The sequence below is a fragment of the Bombina bombina genome, chromosome 10 (genome assembly GCF_027579735.1).
Source record: "Bombina bombina isolate aBomBom1 chromosome 10, aBomBom1.pri, whole genome shotgun sequence".
NCBI lineage: Eukaryota > Metazoa > Chordata > Amphibia > Anura > Bombinatoridae > Bombina > Bombina bombina.
In genome coordinates, this window is record NC_069508.1 from 214078508 (window position 1) to 214102429 (window position 23922).

Sequence of the window (23922 nt, forward strand, 5' to 3'; positions counted from 1 at the left end):
CCAGAAGTGATCACTCATGGGGGAGCAATAATTTCGGGTCCCGGCAGTCAGGAACCTTATAGACATCGCTGCAATACTGTTAGAGTGGCTGGAAGCGTCCTTGGTCGTTAAGGAACTTTTTTGCAGGACGTACCCTATACGTCGTCGGTTATTAAGGGGTTAATAAAGGAAACCAATAAAACAAAGTTACTTTGGTAATTTTTTTTTTTTTTTAATTGTACACTTTGAGGCCAATTTAACAAATGTCTGTCGGACCTCATCTGACAGTGCGGATCAGGTCCGACAGACATTGCTGAATGCGGAGAGCAATACGCTCTCCATATTCAGCATTGCACCAGCTGCTCACAAGAGCTGCTGGTGCAACGCTGTCCCCTGCAGACTCGCGGCCAATGGGCCGCCAGCAGGGAGGTGTCAATCAACCCGATCGTACTCTATCGGTTTGAATTCCGGCGATTCCTGTAGATCTCATCAGAGCAGGCAGACAGGGTTATGGAGCAGCAGTCTTTGTGACCGCTGCTTCATAACGTCTGTTTCTGGCGAATCTGAAGACTCACCAGAAACACGGGCCCTTAAGCTCCATTTGGAGCTTGATAGATGGGCCCCTTTATCTGAATGATGAAAGTTTTTTTGTGTGTGTTGGGTTTTCTGCCCATTTAAGATAACTTTGTATTCTTCACTCTTAAAAGCAAAGGCCACGTAACACTGAAGATATATTGTTCATATGAAAGAGTACAATTAAAGTAATAAATATTATTTTAATGAATAAAAAGATAAATCTATCGAAAAGTATTAACAAAAAAATCCTTATGCTTGTGCACTGTACATCTTATTGGCTGACAAGAAAACCTCCCACATATTTACCAGTGAACACAAATGAAAAATCTAAAAAAAAATTTAGCACAGTAATTTTGTTAACAATATTGTTTAAAATGTTCTCTTTGTTTGATGAGTGGAGATCTCAAGTGTCACAACTTCTTCAACTAGAAAGATTCTTCCGGCTGAGGGGAGGAGCAAGCAAGGTGCTGCATGTTGTGCTGCTGGTCTGTGTTCTAACCAACAACCCTCACCTCCACGCGTCCCTTGACCAAGGACGACACTGGTCTGGGAGTAGGATCACCTGGTCCCTGGAGGGGAAGTCTACACTAGGCATCTCTGGCTTCGTGGCTGAAGCAATTTGTTACAAATCTCTTCTAAGAATTCTCACGATAAAATGTAACAAATTCCCTGGAAGTGTTACAATTAACAATACATACAACACCAAGGAAGGTGTTCCCTACAGAGATTCAAAGAGCGAGCGCAAAGGCTGCAGAAAGCCGGCTTCTACTGTATTTGCAACGCTGCTTTCCCTGATTTAGACTGAACGGTCAGTGGCATAGGACTGTGAAGAACTGCTGCCTCCTGCCTAAACACGACTCCTCTAAGAAGGAAGGTAAAAAGCTTGGTCACTCTACCATCCAACTTCTAAAAAAAAAAAACATATGGGACATGGCATTATCTTATTTCTCAAGTACCTGGTTGCTCCCTGGTGAGCTCCTTGGGTAACGAACAAAACATACCTGTATTGTAGCGGGATATTGAAACCCAGAGTGCTCCCTGGTGAGCATATCTCTGCTGGCTTGCAATTCTACTGTCTCCTGGTGACGAACACGCCTGCAGCTGACTAAGCCTGAGGCTGAGCGGTGTGCTCATTGTGGGACTCGGGAACCAGGGCAGGATCGGTTGCGGAGTTACTTGTTACCCGGCGGACAAGGGATGACCCGGAGGCGGAAGCTTCAAACCCGGGAAGCCCATTGCACGTAGGCCACGCACAGAAGCGCTCTGACGGATGTTAGCGGAGCACACGACAACACTGCTGTCTGGTGTGGAGTGGCATCAGAAGCCTTTTTTTGTTTTGTTTCCTTGGAATAAGCTTGTCTCGAGGTAGGAATATAGATTTGTCCAACTCGATTGCAGGAGGAAGGGAATTCTCCAAGACGGGACCCTCTATCAGACGGTAATAATAGAGGAGGCTGAGGCCCTGAAGACGGCGCCAAGATAAAGTATAGTACGGGTGTCTCACCTGCCTCCATCTTCTTTTATACTCTCTATAGATATAAGTAAAGATTCAGAGTGTTTTTTTTTCTACAAACATTCGCTATAAACACTCTTATATATAGACATTGAGCCATTTAAAAACTTGTTCTGTCACATTGTTTCACTTGTCAATATAGTATCTCTTATTCAGGGAGCTAAGTGGTGATTGCAGCATTGTATTATTCAAAATTTGAGGACAATATTGTTGCTGTTTAGCTCTGTTTCTAAGGGTATTGTCTGCTTTTTGGACATCTGCTAGGGGTCTCTCTGTGTTTCTCCAGCATCTCTCTCTCTTGCTGTGTAATACCAATATAAATCATAGAGAAGAATTAAGATATGAGCTTATATATCCATAAAGTAGGCCTATTGATTGTCATTATTTTGTTTTCCCTAAATCTTGGAGTGAACCTAAACGATCAATGTTATTCCAAATATTTCTACATATTAGAATTATACTGACTATAAGTATTAACTAAGAGGGATAAGGATTGACATAGACAGGGAATCTGGTATCTGTTTTGGCCAGATAATATAACTGTAAGAATTTCCAGGGTTCTCCAATAATCTAAGGGGCATGTTTAACTGTTCTCTAATTCTTGAATTTCTACATAGAATCTGCCTTCTACAAATTCCTGCTATTTAGGCCGCTCCTAATTTCCTTTCTTTTTTTTTTTTCACTCTTCTCTTCACTTTTATTCTTCCTTTTTTCCTTTCTTTTTTTCCTTCCCTCCTCCTCTTTCCTCGCTTCTCACTATATGTAGATCTCTCTAGAGCTCATCTCACATAATCACTATCACGTGGCACTGTTTCTTCTTCACCCTGCACTTTTCTTTGTTGCTGCTGTTCTCATCATTTTTCGAGATCTTTGTTAATTTTTTTGTCCCACCTCTGTGGGGACCATACTTAAGTTCACTCAATTCACGTATTTAATACACACAATTTTTGATCACAATAAACACCAGTGGCCATATAGCAGGGCTTATAGGAACTCAAGTATATGGATAAATTTATTTTATCAGCCAAGAATTCTCCCTCTAATATGCCTGTTAAGCAGAAAGAGAAAAAAATGGCGAAACAGATATTAGAAACATCACAATCACAAGTTGAGACGCACTTTGATATGCAGGAACTCTTATGTCAGATTACCAAGACAATCACTCCACAGTTGAATGACATGAAAATGGAAATTAAGCAAGATATAAACAGTCTCACATCCGAAGTTAGACAATTTTCTGCAAGACTTTTGGAGGTAGAAACTTGAATCTCAGACATTGAAGACAAAATTAACATAATTGAACCTTCTAACCTTGAATATAATAAGAGATTAGACAAATTACAAAGCAGGGTGGAAGAGCTGGAAGACCGATCTAGGCGCAATAACTTGAGAATTATTGGTCTTCCAGATGATAGTAATTATATGGACCTGATGCATTTTGTCACGGTCACTCTTCCACTGAGCCTTGGAATTAATATCGACACACCAATCCATATAGAAAGGGTGCACAGAACAGGTGTAGCTTGTCAAGTGAGAAAAGATAATTTTCCTACCAGACCTATAATTGTCAAGTTCCTTAAATTCCAAGATAAGGTACATTTTCTTAGGCAATATAGGGAAGTCTATCCTCTCATGATAGAGCAAGCTAAAGTCTTGATTTTTCAGGACTTTTCCAGTGAGACAGTGGCAAAACGTAAAGACATGTCGCCTTTCTGTTCTAAATTATTAAAAGCAGATTACAATGTGAGGATGATATACCCGGCTAAGCTAATAATAAGAATGGATGGTACGCAGGTGGTACTCAATAATACCAGTGAGGCGCAGGCTTTCTGCAAAGAGCAGGGCATACAATGAACAAAGAATTATAAATATGGTGTTAAAAATATTTCAAATCAGTATATATGGATTTTCAGGAAGTAATTGGATGTGTGTGTAGGATGGATGGATGTAAGTCTGGGGGGTTTATCACCCCTTTTTTTCCCCTTTTTTTATTTTTTTATTTTTTCTTTCCTTCCTCTCTCTCCCTTTGTGCCTCTCCCCTGTCCTCCCCCGATTATGGGTATTAGACCCTTGAGGTTTCATCTTATCTCTGTTAAGAGATTAGTATGAAAGCGTTAACTCTTCTGTCATGGAATGTTGGCGGGATAACCTCGCCAAGAAAGAGAAAAGCTATTATTAAGCAATTAGGCTTATATAAACCTGACCTGGCAATGCTCCAGGAAATTCACCTAAAAAACTCAGAGATAATGAAATTAAAAATGAAATGGGTGGGAGAAGTTGTCGCTATCCCTGGGGAAGATAGGAAGAAAGGATTAGCAATTCTAATTAGTAAACATTTGGATTATGAGATCATGGGCCTAGAAGAGGACAGGGGCGGGAGATTTCAAATTTTTAAATTAAAAATTAATCTCATTCCCTACATAATCTGTAATGTATATGGGCCCAATATAGTGGATGGTCAATTTTGGAACAGACTTACTGAGAAATTATTAGAGTATACTGGACAAAACTTAATAATAGTTGGGGATTTAAATCTTACTCCCTCTCCTAATTTAGACAGAGTTGGAAGGAAGGATACATACAGAAGGGATAGGAAGACACGAATATTTCAAAAATTCTGCTCACAATTAGGGGTAAGAGATATTTGGAGGGTCCAACACCCCGATACTAAGGGATACACTTGTATGTCTTCAAGTCACCAGTGTCTTTCTAGGATAGATTTATTTCTGATCTCAGAGGCCCTAATGGGATTGGAATGTAAAACCGATATTAAAGATATCCTTTTGTCAGATCACGCAATTATTTCACTTGAATTTGGCCCTAATGCATTTAAAAAAGGAGATAACAATAGAATATTTTTCCCTAAGTATCTAGTTTCAGATACTCAGTTCCAAAATTTTTTAAAGCATAAATGGACAGAATATCACAATTTTAATAGAGGTTATATAAGTAAAACTGAAACATATTGGGAAGCTGCTAAAGCTGTACTTAGAGGACACATTAAAGCTTATTTATGTAGACTCAAAAAAAAAACTAAGCAAAAAGAAATACAACTTTCTAACACAGTCAGAAATAAGTACAACACTTATATTTCTTTTAGATCTAGGGGGAATTGGATCAAATATAGTAATGCGAAAACTCAATGGGATATTTTTTTAAAACAAAAAGCCATGCAAGAAGGATTAAAGCAAAAAGCTCTATATAGAGGGTTTACAGGAAGAGCGGCTAAATACCTAGCTAGAATCTCTAAACCGAAAGATAGCAACTTAATCGCTGCTATTAGACAGAATGGGATTAGATATACTCAGACAGAAGAAATTAAGAAAGCTTTTCATAATTATTTTCAGGGTATTTATAAAGCAGAACCCTGTCATGACTTGGACGGAGAGGCGCTCTGGTCTAAATTAATTTTACCTAGGATCTCACAGGAAGATCTCCAAAGTCTGAATGCAGTAATCACAGAACAAGAAATAAATCTGGCTATCCAACAAGCCAGACTCAATAAGGCTCCTGGACCAGACTGTCTCCCTGTCGAGTTCTATAGAATTTTACAGGAGGAGGTGACTCCAACATTGTGTAGTCTATTTAATAAATACTATAGTGCAGAAATAGGATGTTCAAAATATTTTACTGCATCTAATGTTGTGCTTATTCTTAAGAAAAAAAAGGATCCAGAATTGGTAGATTCGTATAGACCTATATCGCTTCTTAATTCCGATTACAAATTCCTCACATCAATTGTAGCTAATAGATTACAGCCTATTCTACAAAGTATTATACATGAGAACCAGGTGGGGTTCATGCAAGGGAGAAGTCCAATTAAGAATCTAAGGAAAACAATGATTATTCTGGATTATTTCTGGAATAAGTCACAGGGGACATCTAGGAAAGGGTCGGATGCTGCTATAATAGTGCTGGACGCAGAGAAAGCGTTTGACTACATAAGTTGGAGTCACCTATTCACGACACTAGGGAAGTTCGGTTTTAGAGGACATTTCAGCAATTTTATTCAGTTAATATATAGTACTCCAGTTTCTGCTTTAGTTATAAATAATGTAGCTACAGCCCCATTCTCGCTACATAGAGGAACAAGGCAAGGATGCCCATTATCCCCTCTACTTTTTAATATTTCACTCGAGCCACTGGCTATTATGCTACGGGATCAATTAGAGGGCATTAATATAGGGGAATATAAATTCATTCTCTCATTATATGCAGACGACCTATTAGTGTTTCTGAATAATTTAGAAGTTAATTTGCCGAAATTTACTGCTATCATGAAACTTTTCAGTACTGTATCTCTTTATAAAATTAACTTTACCAAATCTGAATTACTATGGACATTAAAACCAGTTAAAAACAGAATCAGACATCCTTTCAAAGAAACTAAATATTTGAACTATCTAGGCATAGTTCTAAGTAAGAATCCATCGGAATGGTATGATTTAAATATAACAAGCTGTCTTTAGACAATACAAAATCAAGTAGAAAGTTGGATTAATCTACCAATTTCATTAATACCTCGTATTATGCTAATTAAAACAATAGTATTTCCCAAATTGTTGTATCTCATACAGAACATTCCTCTTAGGCTTAAAAATAAGGACGTTTCGAAATTTAACCAAATAGCATCTAAGTTTATATGGAAAGGGGCAAAATCACGAATTGCCCTGACAAGATTAATGAATGATAAAATGGCAGGAGGTTTAGCATTTCCCAATATTCAATACTATAACTGGGTTTCTCTACTTAAATATGCCATTGATTGGATCTCTGAGAAACAATACTTCACTTTTTATCAGTGTGAATCAAGCATTACTGCTCCATTTAATTTGAAGGCCTTACTACATTGTCCAATCAAAAAGTTGCCCAGTAATGTAGATAATCTTTTGACATTTAAGAACGTAATTTGGGCATGGCAAAAATACTGTTTTGAAATCCAGGTGAATCCAAATGCTACTGAATTCTTACCAATCCAAGGGAACCCTGAGTTCCAACCAGGATATGACTCTCAAGTCTTTCAGAGATGGGCGGAGAAAGGGCTAAGTTATGTCAAACAGTTGCTGTTATCAGATGGTACAATCGATTCATTTGGCTCCATTTGTTCTAAGCATGACATACAAAGTAAAGACTTTTTTGCGTATTTACAGATTCGACATTACCTAGTGAACCTCCAAAAAGAATTTAAACCAGACTGGTCAATGGGTCCACTAGCAAGTGGTGTGAAAATATATCAAGCGGGTAGATTTTCCATCTCTACTTTCTATAAAATCTTGAATTCTAATAATAAAGCAACACAAATCAGGTATATACGGTTAATATGGCTAAATTTTTTTCCAGATTTAGATGTACTGGATATACAGGGAAGCCTTCAAATAATTAATGACTCCTGGGTACCTACAGCCTGGCGCGAGTCACACTTAAAAATTTTATATAATGTATATATCACTCCTAGCAAAATATCTATCTGGTCTAAGAACGCCCAGCTATGTTCAAGATGCAGTAAGGAGAACGCAGATATCCTGCACTGTTTATGGTCATGTCCCAAGATATCCCAATTCTGGAGCAAAATATCTTTTTGGACTAAACAGACAGTCAATCCTACATTTACCATAACTTGTAGAGATATCTTATTTTTGGTTAGATATTCAACGAGATCTAAGGATTATAAATTACTTAATACTATACTGATATTAGCTCGAAATCTAATTTTCAGGCACTGGAAAGCGACACAGTCGCCCAAATTCAGTGAATTTAAGAAAGCAGTAACCATGCAAATAATCTTGGAACAATATAATATCTCAATTACGAATAATGATCAGGTGCAGGCATTTATTTCCAAATGGGAGGGAGTAATCAAATCACTCCCGAATAAAACCCAAATTCAAATAATCAAGCCAATAAGTAGTTCTACCCTTATTCTTCAAAACATCTTAGCAGGTCACTATCCTGGGTGGTGGTTGACCGGCATGGCAGAAGCAGTGACATCGGGGGAGGGGGGGGGGAGGGGAGTAGTGGGTTGGGTGAGTTTGGTTGTTATTTGCCCCCTTTTTTTTGTTTTTTTGTTATTTATTTAATTTTTATAATCGATGCGGAGGCGGTGTCTCTAGAATGATGAATGAATGTGTTGAATCCCAGATATATCTCACTTATGTTTTATTAATGTAGAAGATATGATAATTCGAATAATGGGTCAGGTCACTGGGAGAATTCTTGAGCTGATAGTTAAAGGGAAAATGTTTCTCTTTATTAAGCCATGTATTATTATATTGAGTGTATTATTTTCATCATGTTTATTTATGTGAGTTAATTGAGATATGGCGTTGTTTTTTTCTTTTTTCTGTATATACATGACCTCTGTAAGGACCTAGTATGCTGTCATGAGGTAATCAACAACTAGATAGATATTTATCTTGTGTTTTCTCGAATTATCAGAAGATATGTTACATTTATTACAAATCCTGTAAGATGTTTTGTTGAATTGGTTTTTGCATATGAAATTAATAAAAATAATATTTAAAAAAAAAGAAAGATTCTGATCTATGAGAGAGAAAAGAATTGAGATCCATGAATACATGCTAAAAATCACACACCATGAATACATGCTAAAAATCACACACCATGAATACATGCTAAAAATCACACACCATGAATACATGCTAAAAATCACACACCATGAATACATGCTAAAAATCACACAACATGAATACATGCTAAAAATCACACACCATGAATACATGCTAAAAATCACACAACATGAATACATGCTAAAAATCACACACCATGAATACATGCTAAAAATCACACACCATGAACACTAGGGGTAGATTTATCAAAGTGTGAGCGGACAAGATACAATGTAGCGTATCATGTCCACTGCACATCAATAAATGCCGACAACATATGCTGTCGGGATTTATCCTTGCACAAGCAGTTCACCAGAACTGCTTGTGCAATGCCGCCCCCTGCAGATTCACAGCCAATCGGCCGCTAGCAGGGGGTGTCAATTAGATCGGGTGGATTTCTGTCCTTCGCCTCAGAGCAGACGGACAGGTTAGACCACTGCTTCATAAGTTCTGTTTCCGTTGAGCCTGAAGGCTCGCCGGAAGCAAAGGGGCATCAAGCTTCATTCAGAGCTTGATAATTCGGCCCCATGTTCTTAAACTTACCATCATAAATTCACCCCTATAGATGGGCAACCATCCATCTCCTCTTTTTGCTTTTTTTTCCCTGCCCCCCCCTTCCCCCCTCTCCCTCTAATTTCTCAATAGAGGACAATACCCTCGTCAAGAGCTATAACAATACAAGAAACACTGGACTAATATAGTGAACCATAAGGCATTCTCCTTGGAGACATGTCAGTCTACCTCTCAGGACAATTATCTTCAAACTATAAGCAAATAATTGCAACAGAAAAAGAACAATGGTCTCAGACGTTTTTTCAATTTTTATGTTTATTATTCTGTTTATATTCTATACAAACGCTAACATTTGTCTATGATTACTGTAAATCTGAAAATAAAAAAGATTTAAAGTAAAAAATAAAATACCTTTAAGGTCTCTTTTACTATAATACGTATATAAAATAATGCCCTACCCCTGTTTTGTTGGCGCTCCATTCCCATTAAGTGATTTATGTGCGCACCTACATAAGGTTTGCAGCAATGACTCACTGATTAATATCCTCATCGCTATTGATTATTCCGTAGGTTGAAATATTCTGACCAGGAGGCTGAAGTATTTAACTGTATCTCTAATGTATTTATTGCAGTGAGTTCACTAAGTCTAAAATGAGAAGCATTTATTTGTAACAAAGATTCCTCCCTTGAGACAATTCAACGCTCATTTAATTTTTCATTGCAATTGATTCTTCTTACCAACATAAAATAGCTGTAATTGTAATTCTCTGCAGAAGCAGCCGGCATATTGAGCAAGAGACACAAAACTGCTATATATTGAGGAAATGCTGTGGATAGATTTGTAGATATTCCTGAGACTGCAGACGGAACTGGTTAGAAATGCGAGATTGGGTCTAAAAGAGAAGTAAAACAGAGCTCAATTCATTTCAGTGTTAGGGGTTTCCTGCCAATAAAGGGCCAGTGCAATGACCTTGTAGTTAAAAGACATCTCTGCTGCTATAGAACGACAGCCAAATCATAGCATACACTGGTTGCCAATCCTGGCCTCAGGCCTCTAACAGGACAGATGCTGAAGATATCAGCTGATTAGTAAACAGTTATTTTACCTTCTCTCACCCAATGTAATCCTGAAAACCTGGCCTGTTGGGGAGTCCTGAAGACACATTTGAAAACCAGTCAGACAGAGCAGCAATTTTAAGCCACTTGCTAATTTACTCCAATTATAGATTGTTCTTAGTTCTCTTGGTATCTTTATTAAATGTAAGCTTTTTGGTTCAGAACCTGGGTAGCTGAACAAAAAAGTGGGTCAGCTCCTAAACTTACATTCCTGCTTTTTCAAATAAAGATGCCAAGAGAACAAAGAAAAAAATGATAATAGGAGTAAATTAGAAAGTTGCTCTATCTGAATCATGAAATCATTTTTTTTGTTTCATATCTCTAACTGCAATTAGTTTTCAATATCCAAACTTCACCTTATTTGTAGGAGCCAATGTGGGCTTTAGTCTGCTGACAACAAGGCTAGCTACAGTCATGCAATGTATTGTATTGCAGATATGTAGCAGAGTTCGCCTTGAGAAGTCAGCCGGGTGTAATTTATTGTTTCATTACGTATAATAATAAGATCTTTACGTCCCTTTTACTATCTATCGGCTAGATTTAGAGTTTTGTCGGTAAGGACCCGCGTAGCTAACGCCGGCTTTTTTCTGGCCGCACCATAAAAATAACTCTGGTATTGAGAGTCCACATAAAGGCTGCGTTAGGCTCCAAAAAAGGAGCGTAGAACATATTTAACGCAGCTTCAACTCTCGATACCAGAGTTGCTTACGGACGCGGCCAGCCTCAAAAACGTGCTCGTGCACGATTCCCCCATAGGAAACAATGGGGCTGTTTGAGCTGAAAAAAAACCTAACACCTGCAAAAAAGCCACGTTCAGCTCCTAACGCAGCCCCATTGTTTGCTATGCGGAAACACTTCCTACGTCTGCACCTAACACTCTAACATGTACCCCGAGTCTAAACACCCCTAACCTTACACTTATTAACCCCTAATCTGCCGCCCCCGCTATCGCTGACCCCTGCATATTATTATTAACCCCTAATCTGCCGCTCCGTAAACCGCCGCTACTTACATTATCCCTATGTACCCCTAATCTGCTGCCCTAACATCGCCGACCCCTATATTATATTTATTAACCCCTAATCTGCCCCCCACAACGTCGCCTCCACTTGCCTACACTTATTAACCCCTAATCTGCCGACCGGACCTGAGCGCTACTATAATAAAGTTATTAACCCCTAATCCGCCTCACTAACCCTATAATAAATAGTATTAACCCCTAATCTGCCCTCCCTAACATCGCCGACACCTAACTTCAATTATTAACCCCTAATCTGCCGACTGGAGCTCACCGCTATTCTAATAAATGTATTAACCCCTAAAGCTAAGTCTAACCCTAACACTTACACCCCCCTAAATTAAATATAATTTACATCTAACCAAATTAATTATCTCTTATTAAATAAATTATTCCTATTTAAAGCTAAATACTTACCTGTAAAATAAATCCTAATATAGCTACACTATAAATTATAATTATATTATAGCTATTTTAGGATTAATATTTATTTTACAGGTAACTTTGTAATTATTTTAACCAGGTACAATAGCTATTAAATAGTTAATAACTATTTAATAGTTACCTAGTTAAAATAATAACAAAATTACCTGTAAAATAAATCCTAACCTAAGTTACAATTAAACCTAACACTACACTATCAATACATTAATTAAATACAATATCTACAAATAACTACAATGAAATAAACTAAATAAAGTACAAAAAATAAAAAAGAACTAAGTTACAAAAAATAAAAAAATATTTACAAACATAAGGAAAATCTTACAACAATTTTAAACTAATTACACCTACTCTAAGCCCCCTAATAAAATAACAAAGCCCCCCAAAATAAAAAATGCCCTACCCTATTCTAAATTACTAAAGTTCAAAGCTCTTTTACCTTACCAGCCCTGAACAGGGCCCTTTGCGGGGCATTCCCCAAGATGTTCAGCTCTTTTGCCTGTAAAAAAAAACATACAATACCCCCCCCAACATTACAACTCACCACCCACATACCCCTAATCTAACCCAAACCCCCCTTAAATAAACCTAACACTAAGCCCCTGAAGATCATCCTACCTTGTCTTCAGCCAATTGTCTTGTCTTCAGCCAATCGGAATTAAGGTAGGAATATTCTGATTGGCTGATGGAATCAGCCAATCAGAATCAAGTTCAATCCGATTGGCTGATCCAATCAGCCAATCAGATTGAGCTCGCATTCTATTGACTGTTCCGATCAGCCAATAGAATGCGAGCTCAATCTGATTGGCTGATTGGATCAGCCAATCGGATTGATCTTGATTCTGATTGGCTGATTCCATCAGCCAATCAGAATATTCCTACCTTAATTCCGATTGGCTGATAGAATCCTATCAGCCAATCGGAATTCGAGGGACGCCATCTTGGATGACGTCCCTTAAAGGAACCATCATTCTTCAGTTGGACGTCGCCGGATGAAGATGGGTCTGCGGTGGAGGTCTTCAGGATGGAGCCGGTCCTCATCGGATGAAGATAGAAGATGCCGCTTGGAAGATGATGGTTGCCGGTCCGGATCTACTCTTCTTCCCGGATAGGATGAAGACTTTGGAGCCTCTTCTGGACCTCTTCAGCTGCCGGAAGATGGATCGCCAGCCCCCGCTTGGCTTGGATGAAGATTTTGGAGCCAGGACGGATCGGTGAACCTGGTATGGTGAAGACAAGGTAGGATGATCTTCAGGGGCTTAGTGTTAGGTTTATTTAAGGGGGGTTTGGGTTAGATTAGGGGTATGTGGGTGGTGGGTTGTAATGTTGGGGGGGGGGTATTGTATGTTTTTTTTTACAGGCAAAAGAGCTGAACTTCTTGGGGCATGCCCCGCAAAGGGCCCTGTTCAGGGCTGGTAAGGTAAAAGAGCTTTGAACTTTAGTAATTTAGAATTGGGTAGGGCATTTTTTATTTTGGGGGGCTTTGTTATTTTATTAGGGGGCTTAGAGTAGGTGTAATTAGTTTAAAATTGTTGTAAGATTTTCCTTATGTTTGTAAATATTTTTTTATTTTTTGTAACTTAGTTTTTTTTTATTTTTTGTACTTTAGTTAGTTTATTTCATTGTAGTTATTTGTAGATATTGTATTTAATTAATGTATTGATAGTGTAGTGTTAGGTTTAATTGTAGGTAATTGTAGATATTTTATTTAATTAATTTAATGATAGTGTAGTGTTAGGTTTAATTGTAACTTAGGTTAGGATTTATTTTACAGGTAATTTTGTTATTATTTTAACTAGGTAACTATTAAATAGTTATTAACTATTTAATAGCTATTGTACCTGGTTAAAATAATTACAAAGTTACCTGTAAAATAAATATTAATCCTAAAATAGCTATAATATAATTATAATTTATATTGTAGCTATATTAGGATTTATTTTACAGGTAAGTATTAAGCTTTAAATAGGAATAATTTATTTAATAAGAGATAATTAATTTCGTTAAATTTAAATTATATTTAACTTAGGGGGGTGTTAGTGTTAGGGTTAGACTTAGCTTTAGGGGTTAATACATTTATTAGAATAGCGGTGAGCTCCAGTCGGCAGAGGGGTTAATAATTGAAGTTAGGTGTCGGCGATGTTAGGGAGGGCAGGTTAAGGGTTAATAAATATAATATAGGGGTCGGCGGTGTTAGGGGCAGCAGATTAGGGGTACATAGCTATAATGTAGCTGGCGGCTCTTTGCGGTCGGCAGATTAGGGGTTAATTATTGTAGGTAGGTGGCGGCGACGTTGTGGGGGGCACGTTAGGGGTTAATAAATATAATATAGGGGTCGGCGATGTTAGGGCAGCAGATTAGGGGTACATAGGGATAATGTAGCTGGCGGCGGCGTGCGGACGGCAGATTAGGGGCTAATAAGTGTAGGTAGCTGGCCGCGACATTGTGGGGGGCAGATTAGGGGTTAATAAATATAATATAGGGGTCAGCGGTGTTAGGGGCAGCAGATTAGGGGTACATAAGGATAACGTAGGTGGCGGTCGGCAGATTAGGGGTTAAAAAAATTAATCGAGTTGCGGCGATGTGGGGGGACCTCGGTTTAGGGGTACATAGGTAGTTTATGGGTGTTAGTGTACTTTAGAGTACAGTAGTTAAGAGCTTTATGAACCGGCGTTAGCCCAGAAAGCTCTTAACTACTGACTTTTTTCTGCGGCTGGAGTTTTGTCGTTAGATTTCTAACGCTCACTTCAGACACGACTCTAAATACCGGAGTTAGAAAAATCCCATTGAAAAGATAGGATACGCAATTTACGTAAGGGGATCTGCGGTATGGAAAAGTCGCGGCTGAAAAGTGAGCGTTAGACCCTTTTTTGAGTGACTCCAAATACCGGAGGTAGCCTAAAACCAGCGTTAGGAGCCTCTAACGCTGGTTTTCACGGCTACCGCCAAACTCTAAATCTAGGCCTATAGATGCAGTTAGTGCTAATTGCTCAATACAAAATATTCACACACATGAAAGGAGAACTTTATGGTAAGCGGCTAAAACACCCACAGCAGCAAATGCTTTAAACACAGTTAATATTTGTTAGTGTAGAATATGCGCTTGTTAGTTTTGTTATAGACAAATATTCGTGCAGGAGAGGACGAGGTGTTGACCTTTGCTGATCGTCTGTGATTGAAGTTTCCCATAAACCTCGGTCAAGTGTCTATAACACCTCAGTGTGCCGCATCTCACCTCACTGTATTTAACTGGATCATTTTGTCTCTTTTTTATTTATCTTGCGCTTTTTTCCAGGCCTTCTTGTGTGCACTGTTTATAGAGGCTGTTTTTTATTATTAGTTTGTTCTGTAATGTGCTGAAGATATTTTTATGATACAGTATTCTTGATAGGGGATCTCATTTTATAAATCACTAAGTAGAGAGTTGCCAAATAGATGTGGCCCCGGTGATTATAAAGGAGAACTTGCAAGTGGCTTCACTAACAAGGGGAGGTAACATTTTTTTATGAATTCTGCAGTTTTTGAGTTGCACAATTGTAGCTTTTTTTAGCTAGTTACCAGTTTTACAAGAGAGTTTTAGTGAAGTTGCTTCTTTCTTTTTATTATCTTTTGTTGAAAAGCATAGCTAGGTAGTCTCAAGAGCTGCAATGCATTACTGGGAGCTAGCTGCTGATTGGTGCACGCACATGCTTCTTCTCATCAGCTCCTAATGTTCCGCTAGCGATTTAGATCTAACACGGTGTTGTATTAGCGCATACAAAGAATTACTTTTACTCTCCAGTCTCTTGCTCTCTGCCCCCATTTACCCTCTCAGACGTAACAGTCTGCGCACTAATGGTGTCCCTACAGCCCTAGAGGAATGACAAATCCTTGCCCTTTCTACGATATAGAATATCCTTCAGATAATATTTTTAGCACATAGCCCAAAATGTGTGTTTGTCAATGGTGCAATTGGATTGTACATTTTGAATCAACATTCACTTACTAACTTCACTCGCTACTGTGATGATAGCAGGATGTGATGTCACTAGCATGTGGGCGGGGCTTAGGTCCGGTGTCTGTGTCGCAGTTAGTTTAGTACAATCAACCTGTCTGGATGTGTATTGCTATGCTCTGTAATAAAATAGAGTTGTACCATCATTGCTGTGTCCTGCATATGTCCTGCATCTCATGACATGGTGTCAGAAGTTCTGGACTACGCTTCTGTTTCTGATGATGACGATGTCAAAGTTTACCCCACCTGAGCCTTTTGACTTTTCTCAGCCTGCAGCTTGGCCCACATGGCGTCAGCGGTTTCAGCGCTTCAGGATTGCTTCCAAACTGAACAAGGAGAGTGGTGAAGTACAAGTTAATTCTCTTTTATACTCTATGGGGAAAGATGTAGAGCCAGTGTTCAATGCTTTTACTTTCCAAGAAGGGGAAGAAGTTAACTTTGATATAGTTATGGATAAACTCAGTGCCCACTTTGTGCCCAAAAGAAATGTGATTCACGAGAGAGCTTGTTTTCACAAACGTAATCAGCGTGTGGGAGAATCTGTGGAGTCATTTGTGCGCAGCCTGTATGAATTAGCTGAATTCTGTGAGTTTGGTGTTGCTAAAGAAGAGCAAATCAGAGACAGAATAGTTATTGGAATTGCAGATGCTGAAGTCTCCCTGAAGCTGCAGTTAGAGCCTGATTTAACATTAGACGGGGCTATTAGGATGGCCCGCCAGAGTGAACTGGTGAAAAAGCAAAGTGCTGATCTGAGGTCTGAGAGTATTGTGGATGAAGTGCAACAGTCTAGGAAAATTACTAGTGAAAGGCACAGTGTGAGCGGTAGATCTAAAGTACTGGAAAGGCCTAGAAGTGGATGGGCGCAACATGGCCGATGCACACGGTGCTACCGGGCTCATGATCAGAGTGCTATATGCCCGGCCAGAGATAAAAGATGCAGAAAATGTAACAGAATAGGCCATTTTGAAGTGGTGTGTAAAACTGAATACATTAAGGAGATGCAGGTGGACAGTGACCAGGAGGGTCAGGAAGTGTCTTTTGTGGGGTCTGTTGTGGAACGGACAAGCTCAGAGGAAGATTGGAAAGTTACCTTTACTGTAATGGGAGCCAATGTTGATTTTAAGATTGACACAGGAGCTGATATCACTGTAATGTCTTTTGCTGAATTTATGAAACTGCCTCGACAGCCCCAGCTGGCGAAGGTTACTACAAATGTTCATAGTCCTGGTGGCCGCATTGATTGTGTGGGGAAATTTCTTGCCAGCTGTGAGTACAAACAAAGGAAGTTCACCATGTGGGTGCATGTGATCCGAGGTCAGTGTGTTAACAGTTTATTGAGCAGAAAAGCAGCCTGTGACTTGGGCCTCGTGGCCAGAGTGAATGAGATCTCTGAAGATATGTTTGGCGAGTTGGGCCTACTGAGCTGCAAACCTGTCCGTATAGCACTTAAAAGTGACGCAGTCCCGTACAGTATTTCTACTCCTCGTAGAATTCCGTTCCCGCTCATGCCTCAAGTGGAGAAAGAGCTCATGCGCATGAAGTCTATGGGGGTTATTGAAGAGGTTGTTGAAGCAACTGATTGGTGTGCCCCCATTGTTCCAGTTGCAAAGAAAAACGGAAAGGTGCGCATCTGTGTGGACCTGAAAAGGTTGAATGAGGCAGTAAAGAGGGAGAGATTTGTGCTGCCGACACTGGAAGATATAGCCCCGAAGTTGGCTGGGGCGAAGTTCTTTTCCACATTAGACGCTTCTAGCGGCTTTTGGCAGATCCCCCTGGATCCAAAGTGCCGCAAACTGACTACCTTTATCACTCCGGTAGGTCGGTTCTGTTTCTGCAGACTTCCCTTTGGGATATCCTCCGCTCCTGAGATCTTTCAGAGGGAAATGAGTTCTCTCCTGAGTGGCCACGTGGGCACAGCAGTCGTCATGGACGACATTCTAGTGTATGGGTCTACAGTGGAGGAGCATGATCAGCGTTTGAGTTGTGTGCTGCAGGCTATCAAAGAGTCTGGGCTGAAGCTGAATAAAGAAAAATGTCATTTTAGGAAAACTGAATTATGCTACTTTGGGCATATCATCAACGGGGATGGCATCAAGCCGGACCCCGAGAAAATTCGGGCTATCGAACAGATGAAAAGCCCTTCTGATGTACATGAGCTGAGACAGATATTGGGCCTTGTAAATTACGTGGGCAAGTTTCTTCCAGATTTATCTACAGTTTTGCACCCTATCACAGAGTTGCTTAAGAAAGATGTTGCCTGGGTCTGGGGACCCTCACAAGAAAAAGCGTTCCTGCATGCTAAGTCCCTGCTGGGGTCTGCCCCAGTGCTGGGGTTCTACGACCCTTCAAAAAAGACTGTGGTTAGTGCTGATGCAAGCAGTTATGGGTTGGGGGCTGCACTCCTGCAGCTGAATGACAACAAACTACAGCCCATCGCCTACTGTTCCCGCACACTGACGGCTGCGGAGTCGAAATACGCTCAAATTGAGAAAGAGTGCCTGGCTGCAGTTTGGGCCTGTGAGCGCTTTCAGCGTTATCTAGTGGGTTTGGAGAAATTTAGTCTGGAAACTGACCACAAACCGCTAGTCCCTCTTATCAATTCTTATGACATTGACAAAACACCCTTGAGATGCCAGAGACTTTTAATGAGACTACTCAGGTTCAATGTTCAGGCAGTGCATGTGCCGGGGAAGCAGCTGGTTGTGGCAGATACACTGTCCAGGCTCCCGCTGGCTGCTGCTGAAGAATCCTCCACAGAGTCGGATGTAAAAGTGTATGTTGATTCAGTTCTGGCCTCTAAGTCCATTTCTTCAAGGAAACTGGAAGAGATAAAGAAAGAGACATATTTGGACACAGATCTGCAAGAAGTTATAAGGTACATAAGAGATGGCTGGCCCGAGAGCCGGGCAGCCTGGATGTCTTTAAATGCTTACCAGCCAGAGAGGTCGCAGCTCACGGAGCTGGAGGGGTTGGTGCTGTTCCAAGACCGTATTGTAATTCCTGTCAGCATGAGGAAGGAGATGTTAAACAGGATTCATGATGGCCACTTAGGCATTACAAAGTGCAGAGAAAGAGCAGCTACAGCTGTGTGGTGGCCTGGGATCAGCTCCGACATTGCAAATCATGTGTCTAAATGTGCCTTTTGCCGGGAACGCCGGCCTCCTCAGAGAAGGGAGCCCTTAATGTCTACTCCGCTGCCTGCGGGGCCGTGGCAGAAAATAGCTGCTGATTTGTGCGAACTGCACGGGAAAAAGTTTCTTGTTGTTATCGACTACTATTCCAGGTATTTGGAAATAGCACCCCTGAATGATATCACAAGTCAGGCCGTTATCATTCGCCTGAAGAGCTTGTTCGCCCGCTGGGGCATTCCAATGGAGCTGGTGAGTGATAATGGCATGCAGTTCGCTTCTACAGAGTTCAGTGCTTTCAGCAGGGAATATGATTTTGTACATTCCACGTCAAGTCCACATTATCCGCAGGCCAACGGAATGGCTGAAAGGGCAGTTCAAACAACAAAATTCATCCTAAAGCAATCTGAACCGTACCTAGCCCTCTTGTCATACAGGGCGACGCCCATTCAAGCCACCGGGTTTAGCCCGGCACAGCTGATGCTAGGACGCCAGATTCGCACCACTTTACCCTCAGTGGGTGTCTTCAAGCCGCCTGGCCCTGTTCCTCGGGACGAAGTCCTTAGGAGGGATGAAGAGGCCAAAAAGGGTTATCGTTTCTTCTACGACAGGAGACATTCTGTCAGGCCTTTACAGGAACTGAAAGCGGGCCAAAGTGTCAGAATCAAACTGGATGATGAGAAGAAATGGAAGACGCCTGCTACGGTAGTGGGCCGCTCTCCAGAACCAAGGTCTTACACAGTCCTTACAGAGGGAGGGACGGTTACACGCCGTAACCGAAGACATCTTCAGCCTGTACCTGAGAGTCTGGAACCGGATACCTCAGTACCACCGCCGGTGGGATCTCCTGTTCTAAGAGAGGTGCCTTCCCCTCAGCAAGATCATAGCGGGGATATATCTTTGCCTCCAGCAGACTCTTGTTCACCATCTTCTGTATCAGAGGACAGTTCATGCAAAGTTACATCAAGCGGAAGAGTGGTGAGGCTTCCGGCCCGATACAGGGACTGACTTTAGCTAGAACAGTGACCGGAAGTATGGGCAGAATAATCCCATGGTCACTGTGGACTAGGGTAGTCTACCCCGATGTCCAAGTCAGGATGTAATTTATTTGTTCATGTTTTCTAATCTATCTGTTTTTATAATGTTCTAAAACAAAATGTTGTTGTATACCCTGTTGGTGTACCTTGTTATTTAATATATGCAAATGTATGCTTTGCCTTTGAAAAAGGGGAAGATGTGATGATAGCAGGATGTGATGTCACTAGCATGTGGGCGGGGCTTAGGTCCGGTGTCTGTGTCGCAGTTAGTTTAGTACAATCAACCTGTCTGGATGTGTATTGCTATGCTCTGTAATAAAATAGAGTTGTACCATCATTGCTGTGTCCTGCATATGTCCTGCATCTCATGACAGCTACCATTAAATTTCCACTCGCCAATGGCTATTAAAGAGTAGACATTTTGAGCCTTGTATATATGTATTATTTATTTTAATTCATTTAAAAACATTTTTTGTAGTGTAGCAGCCCCCTTTCATTTTGTAGGGCCCCCTCTCACAATAATTTTCTGCAGGTAATAAATCCCCCCCCCTGTACAAACCATTTTCTGTAGCATAGCGATCCCGGCCCCTCCCTCGCCCTTCCACACCCCTCCAGAGATGAGTCACATGATCGCCTCCCTCCTGACCCTTCCACACCCCTCCAGAGATGAGTCACATGATCGCCTCCCTCCTGACCCTTCCACACCCCTCCAGAGATGAGTCACATGATCGCCTCCCTCCTGACCCTTCCACACCCCTCCAGAGATGAGTCACATGATCGCCTCCCTCCTGACCCTTCCACACCCCTCCAGAGATGAGTCACATGATCGCCTCCCTCCTGACCCTTCCACACCCCTCCAGAGATGAGTCACATGATCGCCTCCCTCCTGACCCTTCCACACCCCTCCAGAGATGAGTCACATGATTGCCTCCCTCCTGACCCTTCTACCCCACCAATGGCACCACCGCAAGCTAATGCAGACAGGAGCACAGAGTATCGCTGTCTGCGTCAGGAATCTGCTTCATATGGTAACAGAAGCGCTGTTAGTGCCCCCTTGCCATATGAAAGCAGATGCCCTCTCACTTTGGCTGTGGTACTAGCTTTGCCACATCTTCCTTAACGTTTCTAATTTGTACGTGGATACGTTTTTCTTATCTGATGGGTGATAATATCAATCTATTTAAAGGGATGGGAAAGTCAAAATGAAACGTGCATGATTCAGATAGAGCCGGTCATTTTAAGACACTTAAATTCACTTCTATTTTGAAATGTGCTTTGTTCTCTTGGTATCCCTTGTTGAAAACCAATATGCATATATCCTGCACTAGTCGGAGCTAGCTGCTGATTAGTGCCTGCACACATTTGTGTCTTGAGATTGGCTGACTAGAGGTGTTCATCTAGCTGCCAGTAGTGCAATGCTGTTCCTTCAACAAAGAATAACTAGAGAATTAAGCAAATTTGATAATAGAAATACATTGGAAAGTTGTATGAAATTGTTTGTTCTATCCAAATCATGAAAGAAAATGTTGGGGTTTCCTGTCCCTTTAATATTTTTATATTCACTTCTACAAATTTTAATGACACTAATCACTTAGCAGTTTCTATAAATGTTTTGTACCAGATCTCTGTCGCAGTTATGGACTTATTAGAGGAGAATTTCCTTATCAACCCAAACCAACATTACGCATATTGTGCAAAGAGTGCAAAACTACGCCATGTGTTTAAAACCTGTCCGCAAACTCAGTATCTTGTCTTGTTCGTTATTGGTTAATAAATAATGCTTCATAATTGTATATTTAACCAGTCCACCAACACTTTCATTTTATTTATTTTTTTAGTGAAGCCAGATGCTCCGACCGAATTGCAAGCCGATATAATAGAACATGGGAAATTAAAGTTGTCTTGGACCAAACCTGTCTCTGTGCCATACGGGCTTCAATATGAAGTGAAAAGCAGTTGGCATTCGGGAGAAAAAGTCTCACAGGTCTAACTTTATTTTATACCCTACTGAAATGTCATCATATTACTGAAATAACGAGCTGAGAATGTTACACTATTTAACCTCACTTGCTAATCAGTGGGATAATTAAGGTGCTATAATAAAAAGACATCACAAATGCCGCATGAAAATCTAATTACCAAAGCAATAGGGATATCTGAGTGCGGTAATAACTTGTACAGAATATTACTGATTAATGCAAGAGACTAAATGACTATGTGACTGCTGAATAAAGGGACATGAAAATGTAAATACACATCAGCTCATTTTAGTTTTTCACATTTTATTAAAGGTACAGGAAACCCCAAATTAAACTCTCATGATTCAGACAATGAGGCCTATTTATCCAATGTCTGTCAGACCTGATCCGACAGACATCGCTGAATGCGGAGAGCAATGCGCCGCCAGCAGGGGGTGTCAATCAACCCGATCGTACTCCATCGGGTTGAATTGTGGCCATCTCTGTCTGCCTCATCAGAGCAGTCGGACAGGTTGTGGAGCAGCGGTCTTTAGATCGCTGCTTCATAACTGCTGTTTCTAGCGAGAATGAAGACTCGCCAGAAACACGGGCCCTCAAGCTTCATTCAGAGCTTGATAAATGGGCCTCAGAGCATACAGTTTTTTAAAAAAATCCAGGTTTTGTCTTTTATCAAATTGACTTTGTCCACTAAGGCTAAAACTTTCTATACCTTACCCACTAGGTGATAACAATACCCTTAACAACATAATAACCCAAATAAACACACAGGCACCAGTTATGGGAGGAAAAACCCTTTCCCCATCCGGGGACAAGGGTTGTATTTATTTAAAACAGTAACTTAAAATTAACTTTCTTAAAAGTAATAATTTTAAATTAACTCTTAAAAGAGCTCTTAAAAGTAATTTTCTTAATAAAGAACTCTTAATAGAGTGATAATTTTAGAGTACAAATATAATATTTAGTCTTAAAGGCTATTTAATATGAGGAATTTTAGATCCTTAATCTGACTTGTAAAGTGCGTATATGTATATATGTATATTTATGCAATATTTTCTGATTTTATCCCAGAGTGACAATATAGCATACGTCCATAAAGTATATCTGTTTATTTACACAGCTTTTATGGCTCATTTGAGGAATTAACAATTAAACTCTAACTAATCCAGATATATACACGTTATGTCTTCTTGACCATGCAAGGCATAAATTATATGAAATCTGGCTTATTATTTAGCTAAAAAGGGGCTTACAATGTACAAATTATAGCTATGGGATTAAATATTTCTATATTATATTAATAGATAGAACTGACTAAGTTCTAGTTTAAAATATTGCATAAATACACATATAGATGAGGAACTGATAAATAACCCAATATAATAAGACTCTTAAAATTACTGTTGGTTTCAAAATACACAATTATTTATTAGGTCAGCTATAAAACATAAAATGACACAATATTCAATGCATAGGCCTAAAGACAATAACAATTAACATTTACTTACAAATATGCATTTACACAAACATACATGGGTACCTTGAGATTATCTTGTGGACAAATTCTTTCAGCTAGCTCTCTTTGTGTCCTCTCTCCTTCCCTTCATACTCCTGACTCTCTCTTTACTAACTGACTACATCTACTACTATATATTCAATCCTTGCCCCACCTGTTAGTATTACTCTTGATACCATTGGTTCATTTGTTCCCGCCTCACCATATTTGGAAGACTGAATGCCATTGGTCCTAGCTGTTTACATGTAAATAGGGGCTATTGGAGTGGGTGATACCTATAAATCATATGGCTTGGACAGCTGTTGTGATTGTAAGGTCAGATGTTCCTTTATCCATGATAACCTGTTATTTACCATCCACACCCCAACAGGTACATGAAAGACTCCTATTTACATGTAAACAGTTGGTGACTCTTTATGAATGGGAATAAGCCTGAGAAAATAACTCCTTTGTTTACCATCTTGATTCTCTTTGAGATAGACAGGG

General features: G+C 40.1%; 1 protein-coding gene across 1 annotated transcript in view; it reads left to right on the plus strand.

Moving 5' to 3' along the window:
• Positions 1 to 23922, plus strand: part of LEPR (leptin receptor) — a 484020-nt gene that overhangs the window by 201390 nt on the left and 258708 nt on the right. Inside the window, exon 6 of the mRNA XM_053693687.1 lies at positions 21783 to 21928. Coding sequence (XP_053549662.1) covers positions 21783 to 21928 — 146 coding nt within the window. The remainder of the gene's footprint in view (positions 1 to 21782; positions 21929 to 23922) is intronic.